Source organism: Pagrus pagrus (genome assembly GCF_965226575.1).
Source record: "Pagrus pagrus genome assembly, chromosome: 9".
Classification (NCBI taxonomy): domain Eukaryota; kingdom Metazoa; phylum Chordata; class Actinopteri; order Spariformes; family Sparidae; genus Pagrus; species Pagrus pagrus.
In genome coordinates, this window is record NC_140193.1 from 26645696 (window position 1) to 26665433 (window position 19738).

Sequence of the window (19738 nt, forward strand, 5' to 3'; positions counted from 1 at the left end):
TCATTTCATTAAGAATATCCATTCACATAAACAGGAGGGCTCTGCAGCAAGCATCAGTCTACACAGAGCCCAAAGGCCCAGCTTCAGTCAGGTCACCCTGCTGCCATCTGGCAAAAGATACAGAAGTATCTGCTGCCATACCACCAGACTACAGGGCAGCTTCATTCCCCAGACTGAGAGACTCCTGAAGTCATCCTCTGCATTCCACAAGAGAAATAGTTTTATTTTTATTACTTATTTGATCATTTATTTATATAATTTTGTGTTGTGAGTAACATAGATGGACTATGACTATTATTTTGTTGTCCAATCCTGCGCTGTACAGTCTTACATTACTTGAATCTTGATTCTTGATGCATAACACAATTTTTTTTTGGCACACTATCTTGTTTGTCTTGTTGGTCATTGGCCCTGTTATCCATTTTAATGTAAACACTTATAGACATACACGAGCCCCAAGAAGACCATCATCTTTCTCTCCAGCGTCAAGGTTCAAATTACTGCAGCATGTTACCGTTGGCTCGACATGAGGGCCTCTTCCCTGTGCTCTGACCTTTCTCGCTATCATGTCCCATTTTTTTACAAGGTGCCAGGTGGACATGACAGCGAGGCAGGGGGAGTTATCTGGGAGATGACGGACGGAAGGGCAGGAGGAGGTGCGGCTTGTCGACACCCCGGGGTCAGTACAACAGCCTCAGGCTCATGAGACAAGGAGTCCTGTTAGAAAAGGTTAGAGGCCAGGATGTGTTGTGTCACTAAGCAGAAGTAGTCCTACAGCTCTCCATAGACAAGTTAACATAAGTTGAAAGTTTTGATAAAATCTATTCTCAAATATCTAATCAAAAATATGTGACCCCTTTTTCTTCTGACATACACTACAGAAAACATGAACATTACCAGACTACCAACTGTCATGAATCACACATATGATGTTTGTGAATTAAAAAGATATTTTTTCAAGGCAGTAAAGTCGCTGTTTGTCGTAACAATAGAAACAAAATATCATCTAGTTTTGTGTTAAAGCACTCAATGAACTACATCATCTCACTCTGCACAGAGAAAGTACTAACAAGGAGAAAATCACAATAAATCTACTCATATTGACAACTGCAGTTACAACTTCACTAACACAACTGTTGTTGCTGTGTGGTCTTTATAATGACGTATTTTTCCAAAATAAGGTCCCGTGGGACAAACCAGAAGATGTGTGACTTCGGCTCTCTATGTCCTGTGAAAATCATTGGGTTGTTCATCGTCCCAAACTGTCAGTATTTGATGAGTTGGGGATGAGACTTTCTTACAAAGTGGACCTTTAAAGGTGCACTACGTAGCTTTGTAGAAGAAATTTTAATCAGTATTACAGGACTGTGACGACAATGTAAAGCACCAAAAATGTTCAAAATACAGCGTACACTTAAATGGATATATATATATGTTAGGAGTGCCTTCCTTTAGGTGGCTAAAATACGTCTTGCTGTCTGTGATGTTCAGCAGAACAATGCTCTGCCTCCCTGTCGTTGCTAAGTGCTGCTTCTCCACACAGGAGGAGAGCTGACGGTCATCTACTGCAGGTGATACACTGACTAGAGATAAATACCTCATACAACCCCACATCAGAAGACCCCAACTATCACTTTAAGTCCAGTGTTGCACCGTCTACGGTAGCCCAGAAAGGACAAACAAAAGACTGGCTCTAGAGAGGGCCTCTTGTGATGGCTGAAATTGGCTTTTTCACCATTTATTTCAACACACTTCTCTTTAAAATTTAAATTCTGGCCTTACACATCTTACACATACACATTGTTATTTCAAAACAGTCTGGGTGTTAAAGGTAGTATTTCTCTAAGACAGCTGGTGACTAGTTTTAAGCAAATGTAACTCAGACAGGTGTTAACAGTATATTTGTTGATGACTGTTTTCAGCAGCGGATTCATACGCATTTGGTACTTTAGTGAGTATTTTTTAGCAGCCAGACGGTGTTTGTGGAATCGACTCAAAAAAAACAGTGTGTGTGTGCTCATGGTATTTAATTAACATTTCACCCAATGCAACAGTGTGGCTTTTTGCTTTTTCTTAATGCTGTTTTTAGACAACAATAGAGGCCTATGACACAGAGGAATACAGATTAAATCATTGATGAGTTTGATCTTTTCATTTGTTGACAAAAAGAAAAATAGATACGACTCTATCCTGTCATGAGAGCAGACATTTTACAGCAGACAAACCACAAGAATGGCCACAGACGAGGCTGCTTCTGTCTTGTGTCTGAGCGGAAAAGAGCACTGTCCTGTCTCTCCCAATGGGGGGCGCTACGCCCTCGCTGTGAACTCCCCCCTGGGGCCCGGCTGAGTGTTTGTGAGCTCCTGGTTTATCAGCGCCACCATCATCCGCACCAGACATGTTGTTAAACTATAACACCCATCATGAGCCGCAGGAAGAGCTGCAGCTTTGTTGAGCTTCCGTGTTCGGACCCACGTCTGACAAGAGGTTCACATCTGCAGCCGGCGTGAGGCGGCCTCCCCTCTCCTCCCATAAGCCCATGCACACCCCACCTCCTCCTCCCCACCCCCAGCCTCGCCCTCTCACCCTCAGCACAGAAGAAGCAAAGCCTGAAAAGTCAAATCTTTTGGAGGCTTTAAGGAAAAACATTCCCCCATTTCGCCTCACATTTTTTGGGGGGGTGTTGGACGGGTGGAGGTACAAAACACAGTGACAAAACCCAATTTTTTGAAGAGGCAAGCTTTTTTCTTTCTGTGCTATCTGTCAGAGTTGGCCAGACTCCAGTAACTTGTCCCATTGATCTAAAGCTAAAACGGCCCCGTGCGCCCACACAGCCAGGCCTGCGAGGGGTGTAAAAACATTTTTTCACCCTCGTGGGGTTTTTTTTGTTTGGGCTCAATCCCCAGCTCTTTCAGGGGGCATAAAGAAAGCGCTGTGCTCAGCAGGGTCATGTGGGCGAGGCCCGGGGGGTAGACTATAGGTGGCGATTAGGGCCTCTAATGTGCAATGAATCCTCTTCGAATCACATGATATGAACTAATGTCGCCATTTAATGATAAAACAACAGCGACTGGGAGGCAAGAGCCAGTGTGTGGGTGTGTGTGTAGATGTGTGTGGGTGTGGGTGTGTGTAGAGGCAGTGTACAGCTGCACAGAGGACAAGAGGGCAGGAATGGATGACAACTGCATTTCTCAGGTTGTGTGCCTCAACACATGGCGCAGGACCGGCTGAGGGACGGGAAAGAGTGAAGCTGGGACAGCTGGGATGTGGGTTGAAGTGCAACACAAATATTTCCCCCAGTTATTCTTGTTTTCATCCTGTTGGATACTTTTGTTTTTACTCATTCATTACATGCTGCTGCTGCAAAATGCACCAAAAATGTCCACTGATCCTCGTCTCTGGAATGTTGCAGGAGAAAGTATCTGAATATCTGAACTGTCTACCCCTCTGCAGACACGCACACACACACACACACACACACACAGACACACACACACACACACACACACAGAAGAGTGTAACCTTGGCTCTGACTGGTGGTGAGGGAGAGTGGGGGGCTTGGATTAGGTTAAATTTAGGATGGCCTGACCCTATTTGGAGAGCTGTCGTGAAGCAGTGAGTGCAAAGATCCCTTCAGCGCAGAGTCACCAAACTCATCTTTTTCCAAAACGCCCCCTGTCACATCAGCCAGTCTCACACACACACACACACACACACACACACACACACACACACACACACACACACACACACACACACACTGTATTACAGTATTCCTCTTGAAGCCAGGATACAGTCTCCTCTCCCTATTTCCTTGTCAGGAGCTCCTCTCCTCCGTTTCAGATCGTCCTGCAAGACTAATATTTGACCCACAAGTTGATATTGAACAGTATTACAGCTCTTAGAGGTTTGTTGATGCAGTGAACTGCAGCTGGGATCTTTGGCCTCTAAAACACAACAGGGTGTTGCAGAATGTTTTGTCACTGTCGAGAAATAAACTTTATTTATAGAGCGCCTTTGAAAAAGTGCTTTGACAAACAAGCAGAGGCAGGAAACTCAGGATGACAGTACTACAGAGGAAACAGTCAACGGTCGAGCCAAACACAAGGAAGCTGAGTCTAAGGGGAGTTCAAACTAGAAGGCACAACAGAAAATGTAAAAATACAAAAAGATGACAACACATCAGAGGAATTAAGAACAGATTAAAAGATTAAGAACAGTAAAAATGATAAAGGATAATACATAGATGAACAGTAAGCAAATTAAAGCAGTAAAGGACGGTAACAAACACCTGAGAGGAATTAAAACCAGATAAATAGGCTCAGAGCAGTAAAAGGAATAAAAGATAGAAAGGTGAAAAATCTGTTTAAATGATGACTTCACATGAAAGCATAAAGGTAAGTTTTAAGAAGTGATTTAAACAAAGTTACTGATTCTGCGAGCCTTATCTCCTCAGGTAGGTCGAGGGGCTCTGATGGCAAAAGTGCTGAAAACATACTGTGATTGTAGTTTTATTGCAATGCATGTTGGTAAAGCTGCAATCCTTCAAGCAGCAGCAGCCACATGACAGGAACAAAACGGTGGTCAACTGTTTTTCAGCTATCATCATTACCATGAGAATGATATAAAGTGAGTATAAAGTAAGTACAACTTACTTTATACTCACTTTATAAGGTTGGTTGGTCAAACTTGTATCATCCTTTGTCAAATTTGAAACTATAACATGTACAATTATCAGGTAATGATCATTAATGTCCTTCAAAGGACTGTTGTTGGAAATTATACACTTATACAGTACATCAGACATGGTGCCTGCAGCTGTCAATGCTTGTCTGAGCTTGTCCCTTACAAGTTAAATAACAATCATTATATTTAAGACTCATTTTTTAAAACAGCACAAACATGATATACAGTATAATAACTTGTAAGCAGTCCACCAATCAGACAACACCAGAAACACCTCACAGCAACGGGACAAATTCATGTTAATAACCTCCATCAGCTGGAAACAAACAGTACGCAACTTCGCCAATAACAGCTAATAACTAATAATAAACTAGGGTTATATGATAAAAGAGAAACTTAGATATATTATGTTGATGTTCATTTTTTTATTTACATTTTCAGAAACCACTGAACACTGTTAAACTACACAAGCAATACATCAACTGACCATAGGAAATCTCTAACCGCCGCAGGACCCACATCATGAACAGAACATCCTGGTGTTGAGATGACTTGGATCCTCACATTTTCAGATCCCCCTCGTTGTCAAACAATCAACTACCACATCTCTAAATAAAAATGCCAAATTGAGATAGCTTCATTACATTGACGACCCCTGTTCACATGTCAGGAGGAGGAGCCGCAGGAAGACCAAACCAGACTGAAGCCGACCTCGTTCTGTTTCCTGCTCTGAGCTCAGTGCTCTGCTCCTGACGGGTCACAGAAGGTCGTTGTGGTTCAGAGTGAAGTGAGGAGATGCTGCTCTCCACCTGACACGTTTTACATTTGTGTTAATATATGTTTGTGCTTTAGTTGACTTTAGGACAGATAGAGATAACATTCCATGTCTTTATTCATTTTAGGGAACACATTTAGAGAATCACGATGAGTGTACCCACCCACTCAGGTGAAGTCAGCCAGGTGCATTGTTGACGCTGTGCCCATACCCTGAGCTGACCTGTAGGTGTCCCCGCAGAGCTGACCTCTCCTCACATAATTCTCTCATAAAGCTTTTTCTCCCTGTGCAGCCCCCCTCCCTCTTTCAACAGACAAACAGTCAAAACAAGCCATCCCACATGACCGCACACTGTACAAATGCTGCAACATTACATCATTTACAGTACCAACAACTGTGTCGTGTGTGTATGAAGGCCCTTTTTAAGTGAGTTCATTGTCTAGATTAGATTTATTTTACTAACTTTGAATTTTTGGGGCTTTTTTTGTCAAGTCATGGTCAAGCAAAAACCTTTCCTGTTGCATGAAGCTAAATGATCCTCATATTTCTGAGGTGATTTATTTGGGATTTTTGAAGTTCACAAGTCACTTTCCGACCAGTTTGCTGTTGTGAAACAAAATGCTGGAGTTGCTGCATTTTAAATGAAAGCCAAAAGATACTGGAAGCACAGAGCTCAGGCAGCGCTGAACAGTAGCTACCTCCATGGACAGTGAGCTCATGCCCGCTGTACTGAATCTGGGAGTATGCGGCGTCAAAATGTTCTTTAATGACACACAAATACACATGATGGATTTTTTAAAAGTCGGTTCAGATATTTCCTAAAAAATGTTAAGTCTTTAATAAAAAAGTAATAAAAAACCTTAAATCTTAAAATATAGGCATTAGTCCCCCTGCTGAAACGTATGACATTTGATTACAGACGAAAGGGACACAAGATTCATCATGTCTACTTTCTCCCCACAAACATCATTTAAAGTGTTTTTATGCGTAAGCATTATTATCAACTATTGTCATTTTATGTTTTTGGCCCTTGTTTCGCTCAGTGTACTTCCTGTATGTGATGTGAACCTGAGGTTTTTGTCTCAGGTGAGATCCCCAAACCAAATTCCTTTAATAACTATGTTGGAATGGCAATAACTATTGAATCTTGGAGTAAGACTTGCATCAGTTTCAAGAAGATTTTAAAACAGTGTTAAACTCCAGCAATCTTACACATTAAAGTGTGTTTACAGGTCTTGGGAGCACTGTTGCTTATGTAAAAAAAAGTCTGTTGTGGCTCCAAAGGAAGTTGCATGTAATCTGATAAACTGCCTCCAGTGGTCACTCCTGCCTATGTTGCATTCCAGGTTTTTAAAATGAAGATGAGTGTGTGGAATAAAGAAGGTGATATCTCAGGTTCTGTTGTATCGTTCTTTAATAGTTTTTTTTTAATAGTCCAACACTGTTATAGTTTCATTAGGGGTGCACGATATGGATTTTTTTCAATGGATAACCACTACCTGCCTCTTGCAACCAATAACTGATAAAAAACAATTTTTTGTTAACATATGGGCGACGACATCTTTGAACCGTTACATGCTGTGCTGTTGTCATTCTACTCTCCCTCTCCCATCTCTTCTTTGTCTCCTCTCTCCTCTGCAAACCAACTTATACATGGCATAGCACCACCTACTGTATCGGGAGAATTATCTGCTATAATTTCATTATCAGAAGAATAAATAATAATTCAAATTTCCTGTTTTCACGATAATTATCTGCCCAATAATTTATTGGCCCCATAATTATCATGCATCCCTAGGTGTGATAGTAGACTAGTGGACTGCTTTTTAATACTTGGCGCCAACATTACCCAAAATGCAACTTAGCCACTGAGTGACATCACTGGAGGCACTTTATCAGATTTCATGCAGCTCCCTCTGAAACCACAAAATGCTTTATACAACTTTCTTCACATGTGCAGTAGTACTCCCCGAGGCCTGTAAACACACTTTAATGTAGATCACTGGTGGAGTTCCCCTTTAAGACTTATGACCTCAGCATACATGAAATCCTGACAATGGCACTGGACTCAGATTAAAGGAAAACATTTTCTCTAAAAATACAAAGGCAAAGCATTCTTTTGTCCTAATGTTTGGATTGTTTTTAAAATTAATTTTCTGCTTTACTATTAAATCTTGATTGTTGTGACTGGATGTTCCTGACTATTTTTAAAAAAATTATATTTGTAAAAAACTTGGTGATCTGATTTTTAAGAAATGCAGTCAGACATTTAACAGTCTGGAAAAGTTTCTGTCAAACAAATCTCTGTCTTTCCATGAGCCAGTGGTCAGGCCTCCCAGAAACAAATTCATCACACTCCTGAAATACATAAAGAGGGCCTGAGGTATTTGTGCTGTGGGCTGAGTGTGAATTTGTTAGGTGATTAAAGGCTAAATATAGCCTCCTGTCTGCTCCGAGCTGAAGACTGGTGACTCAGTGGCAGACGCTCTCTTTCTGTGGCTGTCACTTTTCCACCACAGGGCCAAGTGGTGCTTCACAGGGGCCACATAAAAACACCACCGAAACCACTATCAGGACACTGGAACTTGTGTCTTTACTTCCTTATTAGGCAAACATCTTATATGTTAAACTCTTCTTCATATTTTCAATTAATATGCTGTTTGTGATGGATGTGTGGATATTCACATGAGGTGAATGTGGACAAATGTCCTCAGTGATTTTAAACATTTCAGTGAAAATGTTATTCTGTGTTTAATCTACACAATCTGTATGTTTCAACTACTGAAATCTCAAAGCTGTTGTTGAAGCAGTCAGAAACAAAGTTAAAGCCATTGCTTTTGTAGTGTATTTTCTTTGTTTAATGCTGTTTTATCCATTCACTACTAGCAGTGACATGTCTGCACCACCTTGTGACCTCTGAACTTGACCTCACCAGTAAGCCTTATAACCAGACCAGTGTCGTGCTCCCAAAACGTCAAGTTCAAATGACCAAAACCAGCCACCAGGTGTAGGACTAGAAAGAAAATGTACTTACTTTCAAAAATTCCAACAAACACAATCTGCCAATTGCCGAGGGAGGAAAAGGAGGAAGATGTAACTCAAAGAAATGCTGTTGCGATGGTTAGAAAGTGAAAAGCATTGAGCTCTGTTTGGCCCTGCAGTGGAAACAAGTCTACTAACTGAGTGACAGGCTGAGGCCTCCAGTCAGTCGTGCCAACAGATCAACTATCTCCCATCACTCTTCAGCCACTGGACCCAAGAGCCCAGCACTCATGTACTGTACTCTGTTGTTAGACTCAATGCCAAATATCCTGTGCAAGTAATGCTTCCAAATCCTCGTGCTGTTTATTACTGACTCCTCAGCTTAGACAGAAAAATTTAAACCTGCTTCAATCATTATGTTTGTACTGACATCAGCGACTCGGTGAAATGTGAAACCCCTAAAATGCTTTTAGTGCCACGATCACGGACAGAAACTCACCAACACTGCATCTTCTTTTTTTTCTTACCTCTTTTAGCCCATCTAAAAAATTGTTTTAGCTTTACAGCTCTACCTACTGCATGGTTCATTCTGGGCTAATCTCGTTAAAGGAACAGTTCACCCTGAAATCAAAATTCATTATCTACCCCACCCCATGCCAGTGGGAATTAGGTGAAGTTATGTAGTCCAAAAAAAATTCCTGGAGCTTCACAGCAAAACAGCATTGCAGCATTCTCCCAAACAACTGAAGTAGCTGGTGAAAAATACATGAATTAATCAATCAATCTTTATTTGTATAGTGCCAATTCATAAAAAAAGTCATCTCAGGACACTTTCCAAATAAAGCAGGTCCAGACCATACTCCTTGGTTGATTTATTTACAGAGACCCAACATTTCCCCCATGAGCAAGCACTTGGCGACAGTGGTGATAAAAAAACTGCCTTTTAACAGGCAGAAACCTCGAGCAGAACTGGACTCAATGGTGGGCAGCCATCTGCCTCCACCAGGTGGGTTGAAAAAGAGGGAGACACAATCCATAAGATGACTCCGTCCAGCTCGTCTAGCAAAATCCAAGTAGGCTATCTGTCATCCCAAATTGATTTGAAAAGATGTTCTACAGCCCTTTTTAAAGCCAAAATCTTCACTGTAGCTGCAGTGAGCTCGACCATGTGTCGATTGTGTAAATAACGTCTTTTCAAATCCTTTTGGGATCTTGGTGCTCCCGGAGACTTGGATTATGCCGCATGAGCTGTATGGAGCCATTTTATGGTTATATATGTTATTTTGTTTTTTCATTTTACATTTCAAAACAAGCAGCAACTCCATAGGAAACTGAAGTCCCAGGAACTTTTTTCAGGATTTAGTGGAGACCAAACCAGAGCAAAGTGGATATTAGACTTTGGACAACTCCAAATTAATGAAAGCATTCAGGCCTGCTGGATGTGTCAGTGCTTCATTAAGAATTGCCCACTACTAGATAGCTAAAGATATGAATTGAACGTTTTGTTCACATCAGTTGTCATGTGGTTGAGGCTGAAAATCTGCATTGAAACATAATTTTTAGTCACAAAAAATAATAAACCATAACTGCTCAGCACTTTCATCATCTTTGGCCATCCTGTGGAGACAGGGATAGGCTAAATTCTGATCCTTTAACTAGCACAAATACTAGTTAGGTCATTTAAGTCATGGCAACTAAATCTAATATTATCAGCTCTAATATATATATAATAGCCTATGTATGTTCATTTACTGGTGAGCAGGCTAAAGTCAGGCTAACTTGCTTAACATGTTATTAAGTCATTATGTCTAAATGTTTCTATTAGCAAATGTTTGCTGTCTTTATACACTTTATTCTATGTTGTATACAATCTAATTTAGCCAGAGTAGGCCTAATGTAGTGGTCATTGCAGCTAACAAAGGAACCAGCTAGTGTTAGCTGAGCATGTCTAATGTTAAAGGTGTGATTTGTTAAAAAAAATTGAAATGGCCAGGATTCGAAGGTAGCTCCAAAACTACTGGGGACACAATTATATCTGCTTACTCTTTGTTGCAGCTTTATTTGGCTGTAGTATCTAGCTTCAGTGCTAGCTGCCATTAGCAAGTAGCCTAGTGTAGTAAGCCCTGTAGCTAGACAAAGCTAGACAAAAACTGTATGTAGAGCTAGAAAATGTTCCCATCTTACTTTGTGAATTGAGGATTTATTTCAACCTAACCAGGGGTGATTGTGGAAAGACAAACCAGGGCTGTTTTGGTGAGTTTTATTTTATGTATGTCGAGTTTGAATGAAGTGTTTTTTAGATGAGGCTATTAAGCTCATCTTAGTTCAGTAAAAGAGAGAAATTTGAATTCAGAAGGCGTACGGTTGTATTTTTCAATTACAGTGAGGCAAATAGGTGTAAAAATATTTCTTTTGTTGATATTTTGAGTTTATTTAGTTTACTTATTAGACTAAGTTGTATACCTGCTGCTATTACATCTCAAAGTTGAAACTATGGGGGCTATCAGACTATCACCTCTTCAGGTACAAAGTGGTATTATGAGACAGGACGGGCCGGGGCTAGCTGGTTAGCATGCTAACTTCAGTAAACATCTCTGCAACTCAGAACAGAGACGTCTTTGACAGAACGACAACACTGTAGTTTCTTCTCAATCTGCTGATAATGTGAGTTAATATTTCTGAATGTTTTAATCTAAAATTCTGGCCATTACTTAAAAAAATGCTCCTTTTTAATTAGGGTATCATTTTTTTTGGCTAGGCCTGGTCATGTAAAAAAAATATTTTTTTTTTAGACTTGAGTTTTGCCAGCAAATATTCTACTTGAGGTAAGGTGAACTAGTCTGTAATGTTAGCCTTATTTACAATGACAAGGTTGATGAAAAAAGAGATGTCTGCTAGATTAGCATCTAACTTTCTAACTATAACTAGCTAAATATCAACTGAGTTAGTTGTACTTCAACTAGTTATTATTGTGCTGTGACATCAATTAATCCCCTATACGCAGACCAATGTGTAATGGAAACAAACTTATTTAATCATTAATATTGAATTATAAGACGTGTTGTCATTAATACAATTAAAACTTTCTGTGGCTTTCCTTCCTTTTCTATATGAAGCCATCTGACTTGGGTTATAGCCGTGAGTGTAATGCATTGTTTGTAAATTAAATGTTATCTATCAAACTGGCCTCATATGCCAGCAATGCAAAGTCATACTTTTTGTATAATTGCGTGTTAATTTTGTGTTTTCATAGAGATGCCAGTACCACACGCTATGGTACACCACACTGCAAGAAATGGTACGTAAGACCCCATACTCACTAATCTTTCTATTAGCCAGCTCCTGCTGGCTGCATGTTGGGGACACTGTAGCCTGTAAAAATAAGACTTACTGTCAGAGTTTGTATATTTTCACATATATTCATATGTGTACAGAATGCAAAGCTAATTCTATTTTAGCTGACAAAAGCAAAAGTCAGATGGATGAAATAAACATAAAGTAGTTCACTTTAGAGGTGTTTGAAGGAGTATTTTACATAATGCTGTACTTGACACACAGACAGGAGATTTATATTGATCTTTTCATCTCACTCTCTTAAAGAAATCGAGAAACCTATCTCCTAAAATCTGTATTCCTTTACAATGGCCCAAAAACATTTGAAGTATACTATAGCATTTAGGTCGTTCACTTATCATATACTATCAATATAATATTATATTCACTTGTATTTTGTATGTATTTGTTTTGGGTGTTGCTTCGCTGATGCCCTCTGCGCCCAAAGATCAGAACAAACGTTCCCAGCAGCTGTAAATTTCACCCACCTTTATCATGTATTGCACAGTGTTGAAAATTGTCACTCAGTTCTTGTGATGGCGTAGACTGAGTTTGTGATAGATGTTTGACTCTCAGGTGCAACACTGACATGTCCGTCTTATTTTAATTATTTCTGGATGTGGTTATGATGTGGGTCTGGCTGTGTGTGTCTCTGGCTCAGCATCACATTCTGACATTCGCTGTTGGAATGCAGATTGAGGGAGTGAGCTGTTGGGAGGTCGGAGGTCAAAGAGTCTACAAAGAGAGTAATACTGAAGACACTCAGGAGCTCTCCTGCTGCTGATGTCAGCAGCATATACCCCGCAGAGCAACAAGAAACCAGCAGTTCAAAATAAGAAGACCTACATGCTGCCAAAAGACTACTTTGTGGACAGATTATTATAGATTAACTGCCTCTAATATATGAAAAAAAAAAAAAACAATACTGTGGTTATATATATATATATATATATATATATATATATATACATACACATATATTCTTTACCTTTGCAAATCAGTCTTTATCTAGTTAAGTATTTGCTAATTTGCATCAATTTCCAGAGCGGAAATCTGAACATTGGATAAAGCCAGGTTCAATATTCTTCACTGAATATAGAGTCGAAGGTTTTTACAGAGGGGATTTGATATCTCTGTTTCTTACTCGATGATCAGAAGATACTGTCGACTGTAAAAATCATTTTTTGCAATGCTTTTAGGAATAAAATGTTGTACAAGTCAGGGAACTATATATAAACAACACCGCTGTAAAAACTCTTGGAATATAGACGAAAAAACAACACTGGAAAGTTTGGTGTAGAAAACTAATTTTGAGAAAACGGCTATTAAAGTTATGCACTGTAAAATGTCAGACATATTTCAACAAAAAATGAGACTCTACAGGTGAATAGGATAAAATATCACCAACCTTCCCTAGTTGAGACATCAACACACTTATTCTTGGTATTAAACAGTCTTCTGAAAGGCTGTATTATTGAATATACACTGATTTGTCTACATTTCCAGATCAGAAATCTAGAATAAACAACTTAATGTATATTTTGGATGTTTTCTTTCCACCAGCCTGTAGACTCAGAATTGACCATTGACCAAAAAAAGTCAACTGCTATTAAAAGGTAAAGACATTCACACCCAAATTTATAGTAAACAAAAAACAACAAAAAACAAAACAAAACAGGCATCGCTTTATTTCTTATGGAAAAGACAAAAGTGGACAAAGTTCCTCTCAGCTTTTACTGAGAGGCAATAGAAAGCATTCTGATCAGAGAAAAACTGGCATGGTTCATCACGGCCCAGGACAGGAAGGCTCTACAGTGGCTGATTAAAACCACCAGAACATCACTGGTACCATCTACAGAGCATCAGTGACATCAGTGAAGTGAGACGTCTGCACAGAGCCCAAAGATACTAAAAGACAACCAACACCCAGCCACAGTCTGTTCACCCTGCTGCCACCTGACAACAGATACAGAAGTATCTGCTGCTGTACCACCAGACTACAGAGCAGCTTCACTCCTCAGACTGTGAGACTCATCAGCTCATCCTTTGCATTAAAATATAAAAAGATAGTTTGACATTTATGACTCATTAATTATTGAAGGAGCACTATGTAGTGCTGGAGAAGAAACTTACATCTCTCGTGTGATGAGATACCTGGATTATTGTTTGGATTTTCGATAGTGAACCTGAGAATATGTCAGCCTAATCAGACTTACAGCCTTTGCTGTCCATCTAATGTGTTGACAGTTTAATATTTTATCTTTGTGTCTTTGATAGTTAGTAGTTGTATTTTTGAGGCAAACAATAATGCAGACTCGCAAAAGTGAAAGCAAGAACACCGAATATGGTACAAAAAATTTATTTAGTAACAGTTTTGTAAACATTTGAGGTAAATTAACATTTACATCAACTTGTTCTTACAAAAGAATCATTCATACACAAGGCACTTCTCTTGTTTAAGACAGCATTGAAAACAGGTTGCTGTTCTGAGCATTGTGAGATGGTTCCTACTCCCTGACGAGCCAGAGAAATCATGCTCTGCATGAAACGTAAGAGGAGAGAGTTTGGAGGAGTCACGGGGACGACGGGCTTTGAACAAAACATCCTGTCAGGGCTTCGTATGCAGGGTTAGGGAAGGGCCAGCTACCCAGCTAACATTGTGTCAACAGTGGGGTCGTCTGATTTGACGTCTGACCATAGTCCCGAGCAGTCTGTGAGAACACACCGAGTGAACACACAGAAAAATACCCCAACTGTTTCTTCTCTCTCTCGCTGTTGTTGTTTTTTTTTTAAAGTTCAAACTCATCATTGCCTGAGCTTGAAATAAATAACAGTTTCTTTTTTTAATACTGCCTTTTTTTGTGAAGAGCCACTGCGTTTTAGTTTTAAGACATTTTTTTCCTTTGAGGATCATAGAGATTGGCAGTTTGGGTCACACTCGCTCTCTCTCTCTCTCTCTCTCTCTTGCTCTCTCACTCTCTCTTTCTCTCTCTATCACTACCAATATTAGCATTGTAGAACAGCAATTTTCTTTCCTAAATGTGCAAATCTTTATCAACTACCAAAATGTAAACTTTAGGGATCAAGAACAAATGCAGATAACAAAGTTTTTTTTGTCATTTTGAACAAGAAACACAGATTGGGAAAGGCTTCGTTTTACCTATGTGTTGTGTAGGTGTATATTCTCCTCTTTGTGCTTCTGTTTGCACTAAATGTCATTTAAGCAACTGAAGTAAGATACGGTACTAAACATTATAAACCTATATGGGTACAGATACTCTTACACCATACAGTGCCATCATTTTGTAATCCCCCTCCCCCGCAAAATGAAAAAAACAGCTGGTACCACTTTGCGCTGCTCTTACTCCAGTGTATCAACCTGCACATTAACTGCTGGAAAAGTATTGTTCCTATTGAATACTTTGCACAAACATAGTAGTGCTTAATCGTATGCCCTGTGCCCTATGTCCAATGCAGATGATTGAGTTTTCACAGTGTACTTGCAACTCACAGGTAATACAGTGGATTAAGGTTGTTGCAAAGTTAAAAAAAGAAAAGAAAAGCTTTTTGAAAGTGAGTGCCTGGGTTGTGAATGAACCAAACAGCACAGTAAAACAACAGAGACAGGGGACTGCGGCTGCGGATGAATTCAGTTAAAAGTTTGGGCTTCTAAAGATCTCTAAGAATCAAGATGAACACAACAAAATAGAAGCCGTCAAGGTCGACTGCACCTTGGCGTTTTAAACGCAACGCCAGTCATTTTGTCTTTTTTAATTGTAGCTGTTTCGCAATCACAAACTGACTACTACAAGAATGCAATTTATGAGTAAAATTCAATTCAGTTTTAAAAAAATAGCACTTTTCAGAATAAAACCAATGAAGAAGCACATGAAATGTGTGATGGTGAAAATCATTTAACTCCCAAAGTTGCTCTCAATCTTTAGGTGTGATGATCAAAAAGGGGGCCGTGGGTTTGAGGGCAAAAATATCTTCCAACTATCTAACTAAATATTGAGCAGTTTCAAGTCTACGCAAAGAGCTTTGGGAGGTTGTTCGTATGGGTGAACAAGGAGAATATTGATATTCTTTAATGAGATTCTTTGAAGGCAATATCTTCAGTTTCTTTTCAGGTATGTTGACTGAAGGCGACGCTGACAGAGGCAGGCGTAAGGGACTCTGCTCCTTTTTCCGTCTTTTGTAAACTAACAGCATGGTGGGAACATTTTGATCTCTGGGTTATTGACAGTGTGGTGTTGGTGGAGACCCAGGTGCATTCCTGACATCACAGGATGATTTCTACCAGCTGCTTTGACCCACATCCTGTCCACACTGCGCCTATGTGTGTTTATTCTGAGGACTCTGGGAATATCACTTCTGTCCATTTCTACCCGTTCCTTCTCAATTGCAATATTGATTGTCTCTGCAGGAAGCGCTGCAATGGATCATGGGTAAGACCAACTTTGCCATGCATATTTGTCAGTGAATCGGTGAGTTGTAGTTTCAGACGCTGGCATGCACAACTACAAGGAACACAATACATATAATGTTTGTTGAGAAAATGACTTCCTGGATGAATAATGTTTAACACAGCAGGTGTCTGTTCAGAAAATCCAGGAAGTGCTGCAGCAAAAGACCTTCCAGGTCAAAGGACAAACGCTGGAACAACCTGTTGACAAGAAGTGCAAGACGAAGTGCACGTTTGAGTTTGACTGTGAAACCAGATAAAAATGATGGACAAGATATATGAGCGAATTGTCTGGCTATAACTGATCTGTACAACATTGCCAGCTACCTCTGCTTCCTCCAGATGAAATAAAAAGAATATTCAGTCATTGTTTTAACAAAGGATCCTTTTCATTTGGAGTAAGTCCTTTAGGCAGAACAAAAAGAAGGAAAAAATAGAGTAACACCATGAGATCTTCCCCCAAACCGAACACGTTGGCGAGATGTGTCCATTTTGAAGCAAAATTGTGACATCACAATGTCTTTCGCTCCGTCCACCGCTGCGAGCGGAGCCTTCCAACTTTATAGCACTGCATGATCACATTTTGTGCGCTTAAATTAAGACCAACCAAAAACACAAACCTGCCTCAACTACTTTACAACTCACCGATTGCACTGAATAAACAACTGCTGCTGATCAGGTCGTTTCACGCTGTCCTGCTGTCCTGCTGTCCTGCTGTCCTGTCTCTTGTCACCTTGCCTTCTTCTGGGTTTTTTTATTTGTCTTTTTTTTTTTTTTTGCTTTTTTTTTTTGCTTTATGCATGCCTGTGATTTTTTTTTTGTCTGAGAATCACCGTGTATGGGGTGGGGTTGGGGGAAGCGGGGTGTTGGTCTGGGAGGGTTTAGGGACATGAAAGGGCTGAAGAGATTCAGACAGCCAGGTCACTTGGTCTGGCCCTGATGCTGCTGCTCTTGCTGGCCCGACTGAGCCGCCGGGGGTCTGTGCTGACCGTTACTGGGGGCTCGTGCATCTCTGCTGTGGTGGTGGTGACGTGGCCATCCTCCTGGTCGCTCTTCCCCCCACCCCAGCTGCCTGCATTGGAAACAGTGCCAGGGCTGCTGCTGCTGGAGGCGACATTGGCGGTTGTGTTGGTGATGTTGGTGTTACTGGTGGTGTTGCTGGTGGGAAGGAGCAGCGCAGCATCGACGGGCTGCTGCTGCTGCTCGTTCTTGGTGCTGGTGGAGGAAGAGGAGGATGGGGAGGAAGAGGTGGCCTTCATCTCCCGAGTCTGCTGCTCGGTGGCCAGGTTGGCCCAGTTCTGCTGTGTGGCCAGCCTGTGGTTGTTGTTGGTGATGTAGTAGTGGGAAGAGGGGGAAGGCTGGCGGAGGGACTGCTCCTGCTGGAGGTCATCCATCTTGAACTCCGCTGCTGAGGGCACAGCTGCTGGCCCCATGGGCGGCAAGAATGCCCCGCTGCCCGCCGTCACATCTGTGTAGTTGGGAGGGTAGCTGAGGCTGGATGGGGCAGTTCTGGAGGCCGAGGCCAAACACTCAGGCTCTGCAATGTCGACGCGGCGCAGCGACTCGTGGTCGGGGGCAAACTCATTTGTCATGCCCTGTTTAACTTTCTTCCATCCAAGGTGATAGATCTCTAACAAATTCAGCAAAAGAGACACGCAAGCCACCACAAGCATAAATATAATAAAAATGGTCTTTTCAGTGGGCCTCGATATGAAGCAGTCAACGGTGTTGGGGCAGGGCCAACGTGCACACTTGTACAGGGGCCTCAGCTGGAAGCCATAGAGGAAATACTGGCCCAAAATGAATCCCACTTCAAACAGGGTCTTGAAAATAATGTTGAACACATAGGTACGCAGCAATGCGCCTCTGATACGGATTTTGCCATGCTCGTCCCTGATTGGTGGCTTCTCCTTCTTGCCGCCTCCTCCTCCTCCTCCTCCAACTTCTCCACCATTTCTATAAAGGAGTTCTTTCTCCTCTTGGAACCTGTTTGCTTTGCGCGTCTCCTCCTCCTTCTCTTTCCGCTTCTCCTCCATGCGGACGATGTGTAGCACATGGCCCAGGTAGATGAGAGTTGGCGTGGACACGAAGATGATCTGCAGCACCCAGAAGCGGATGTGCGAGATGGGGAAGGCCTCGTCGTAGCAAACGTTCTCGCAACCAGGCTGTTGGGTGTTGCAGGTGAAGTCGGACTGCTCATCGCCCCAGACTTCTTCAGCTGCAGCCCCCAGCACCAGGATCCTGAAGATGAAGAGGACAGTCAGCCAGACTTTGCCGATGACCGTTGAGTGCTCCTGAGCGTTCTCCAACAGCCGCCCCAGAAAGCTCCAGTCGCCCATGCTTCAAGATTTCTAGCCTATGGAGAAAGTACAGGCTGGAGTGGACAAAGACAGGAGGAGTGGCAAAACAAAAAGAGGACAAACAGACAGACAGAGAGAGAAAGTTACCAGGACATGTTTAGGAATCTGTTGAAAGCACTTAAAGTTGGTCAGAGTATCATGTAAGGCCTTACCCTGAGGTTAAACTCTCTACTCAAACGAACACACAAGACGACACAAGGACATGGATGAGAGTGGAGGTGTCGACTAGACTCCGACATATTTCTCTTTTTCATCAAAACGCTTAGCAGAACAAGGTCTTTATAGAAAAACTGCCACGTCGGCGTCGGATATCGAAAACAAATCGAAACACAGCATTCGCTCCAATCAGACGCTTTTTAGCCGCTCATTTACTGTATAGGCCACCTGTTAGACTGAACCCTGGTTCACTCTCCCTTTCTCTCTCTCTCCCTCGCCCTCTATGTCAGGCTTGTCTCTCTCTCTCACCTGCTCGCTCCACTGCCCAGCAGGCATGTGCTGAGATCAACATTATAATGTTCGAAAACAGCATTTAGCAGAGATGGGGCTCTGGTGTGACACATGCACACAGACACACACACACACACACACACGCACACGCACACACACACACACACACACACACACACACACACACACAGAAACAAATACTGACACACACACATACAGGCCACCCTCCCTTCAGCTCTCCCTCTCAACTGTAAAACTAAAGCCACTGGGAACAAACAGAAAAATGTTACTGTAATAAAAAAAGTTAATCATGTAATACCTGCGAGACAAATTCTGGTGAGATTTAAGAGTGAAGCTGTTTTTAAGTTTCTAAAACTGCGGAATTTTTCAGTTTGAAAAGACTTACACAGAAGTCATCAATTAATCTTTTTCTAATCAAATTTAAAATGTCAGAAAAATAACCATTACACCTTCTGAGGACCCATGTCAATGTCTTCAAACAATGTGTTTTTTTCAATAGTCCGAACCCCAAATATGTTCAAAAACAGTTGTATAAAACAGAAAATGAGCAAATGCTCACATTTAAAGCTGAAGCTGTTTGGTAATGTTGCTCAATCAGTGATGACACAGTGTTGTCAACTACTTTTCTGTCCATTGACTTATATTCTCATCTGTCATTTGATGCCGAAG

General features: G+C 41.3%; 1 protein-coding gene across 1 annotated transcript; it reads right to left on the reverse strand.

The window, feature by feature from the left end:
- Positions 1–17149: 17149 nt before the first annotated feature.
- On the reverse strand, positions 17150–18580 carry LOC311262468 (gap junction alpha-3 protein-like; the record flags this gene model as incomplete). The annotated part of the gene is made up of 1 exon (XM_084361854.1): positions 17150–18580. One exon carries the CDS (start codon positions 18578–18580, stop codon positions 17150–17152), a length of 1431 nt encoding a protein of 476 aa, XP_084217980.1.
- Positions 18581–19738: the final 1158 nt, after the last annotated feature.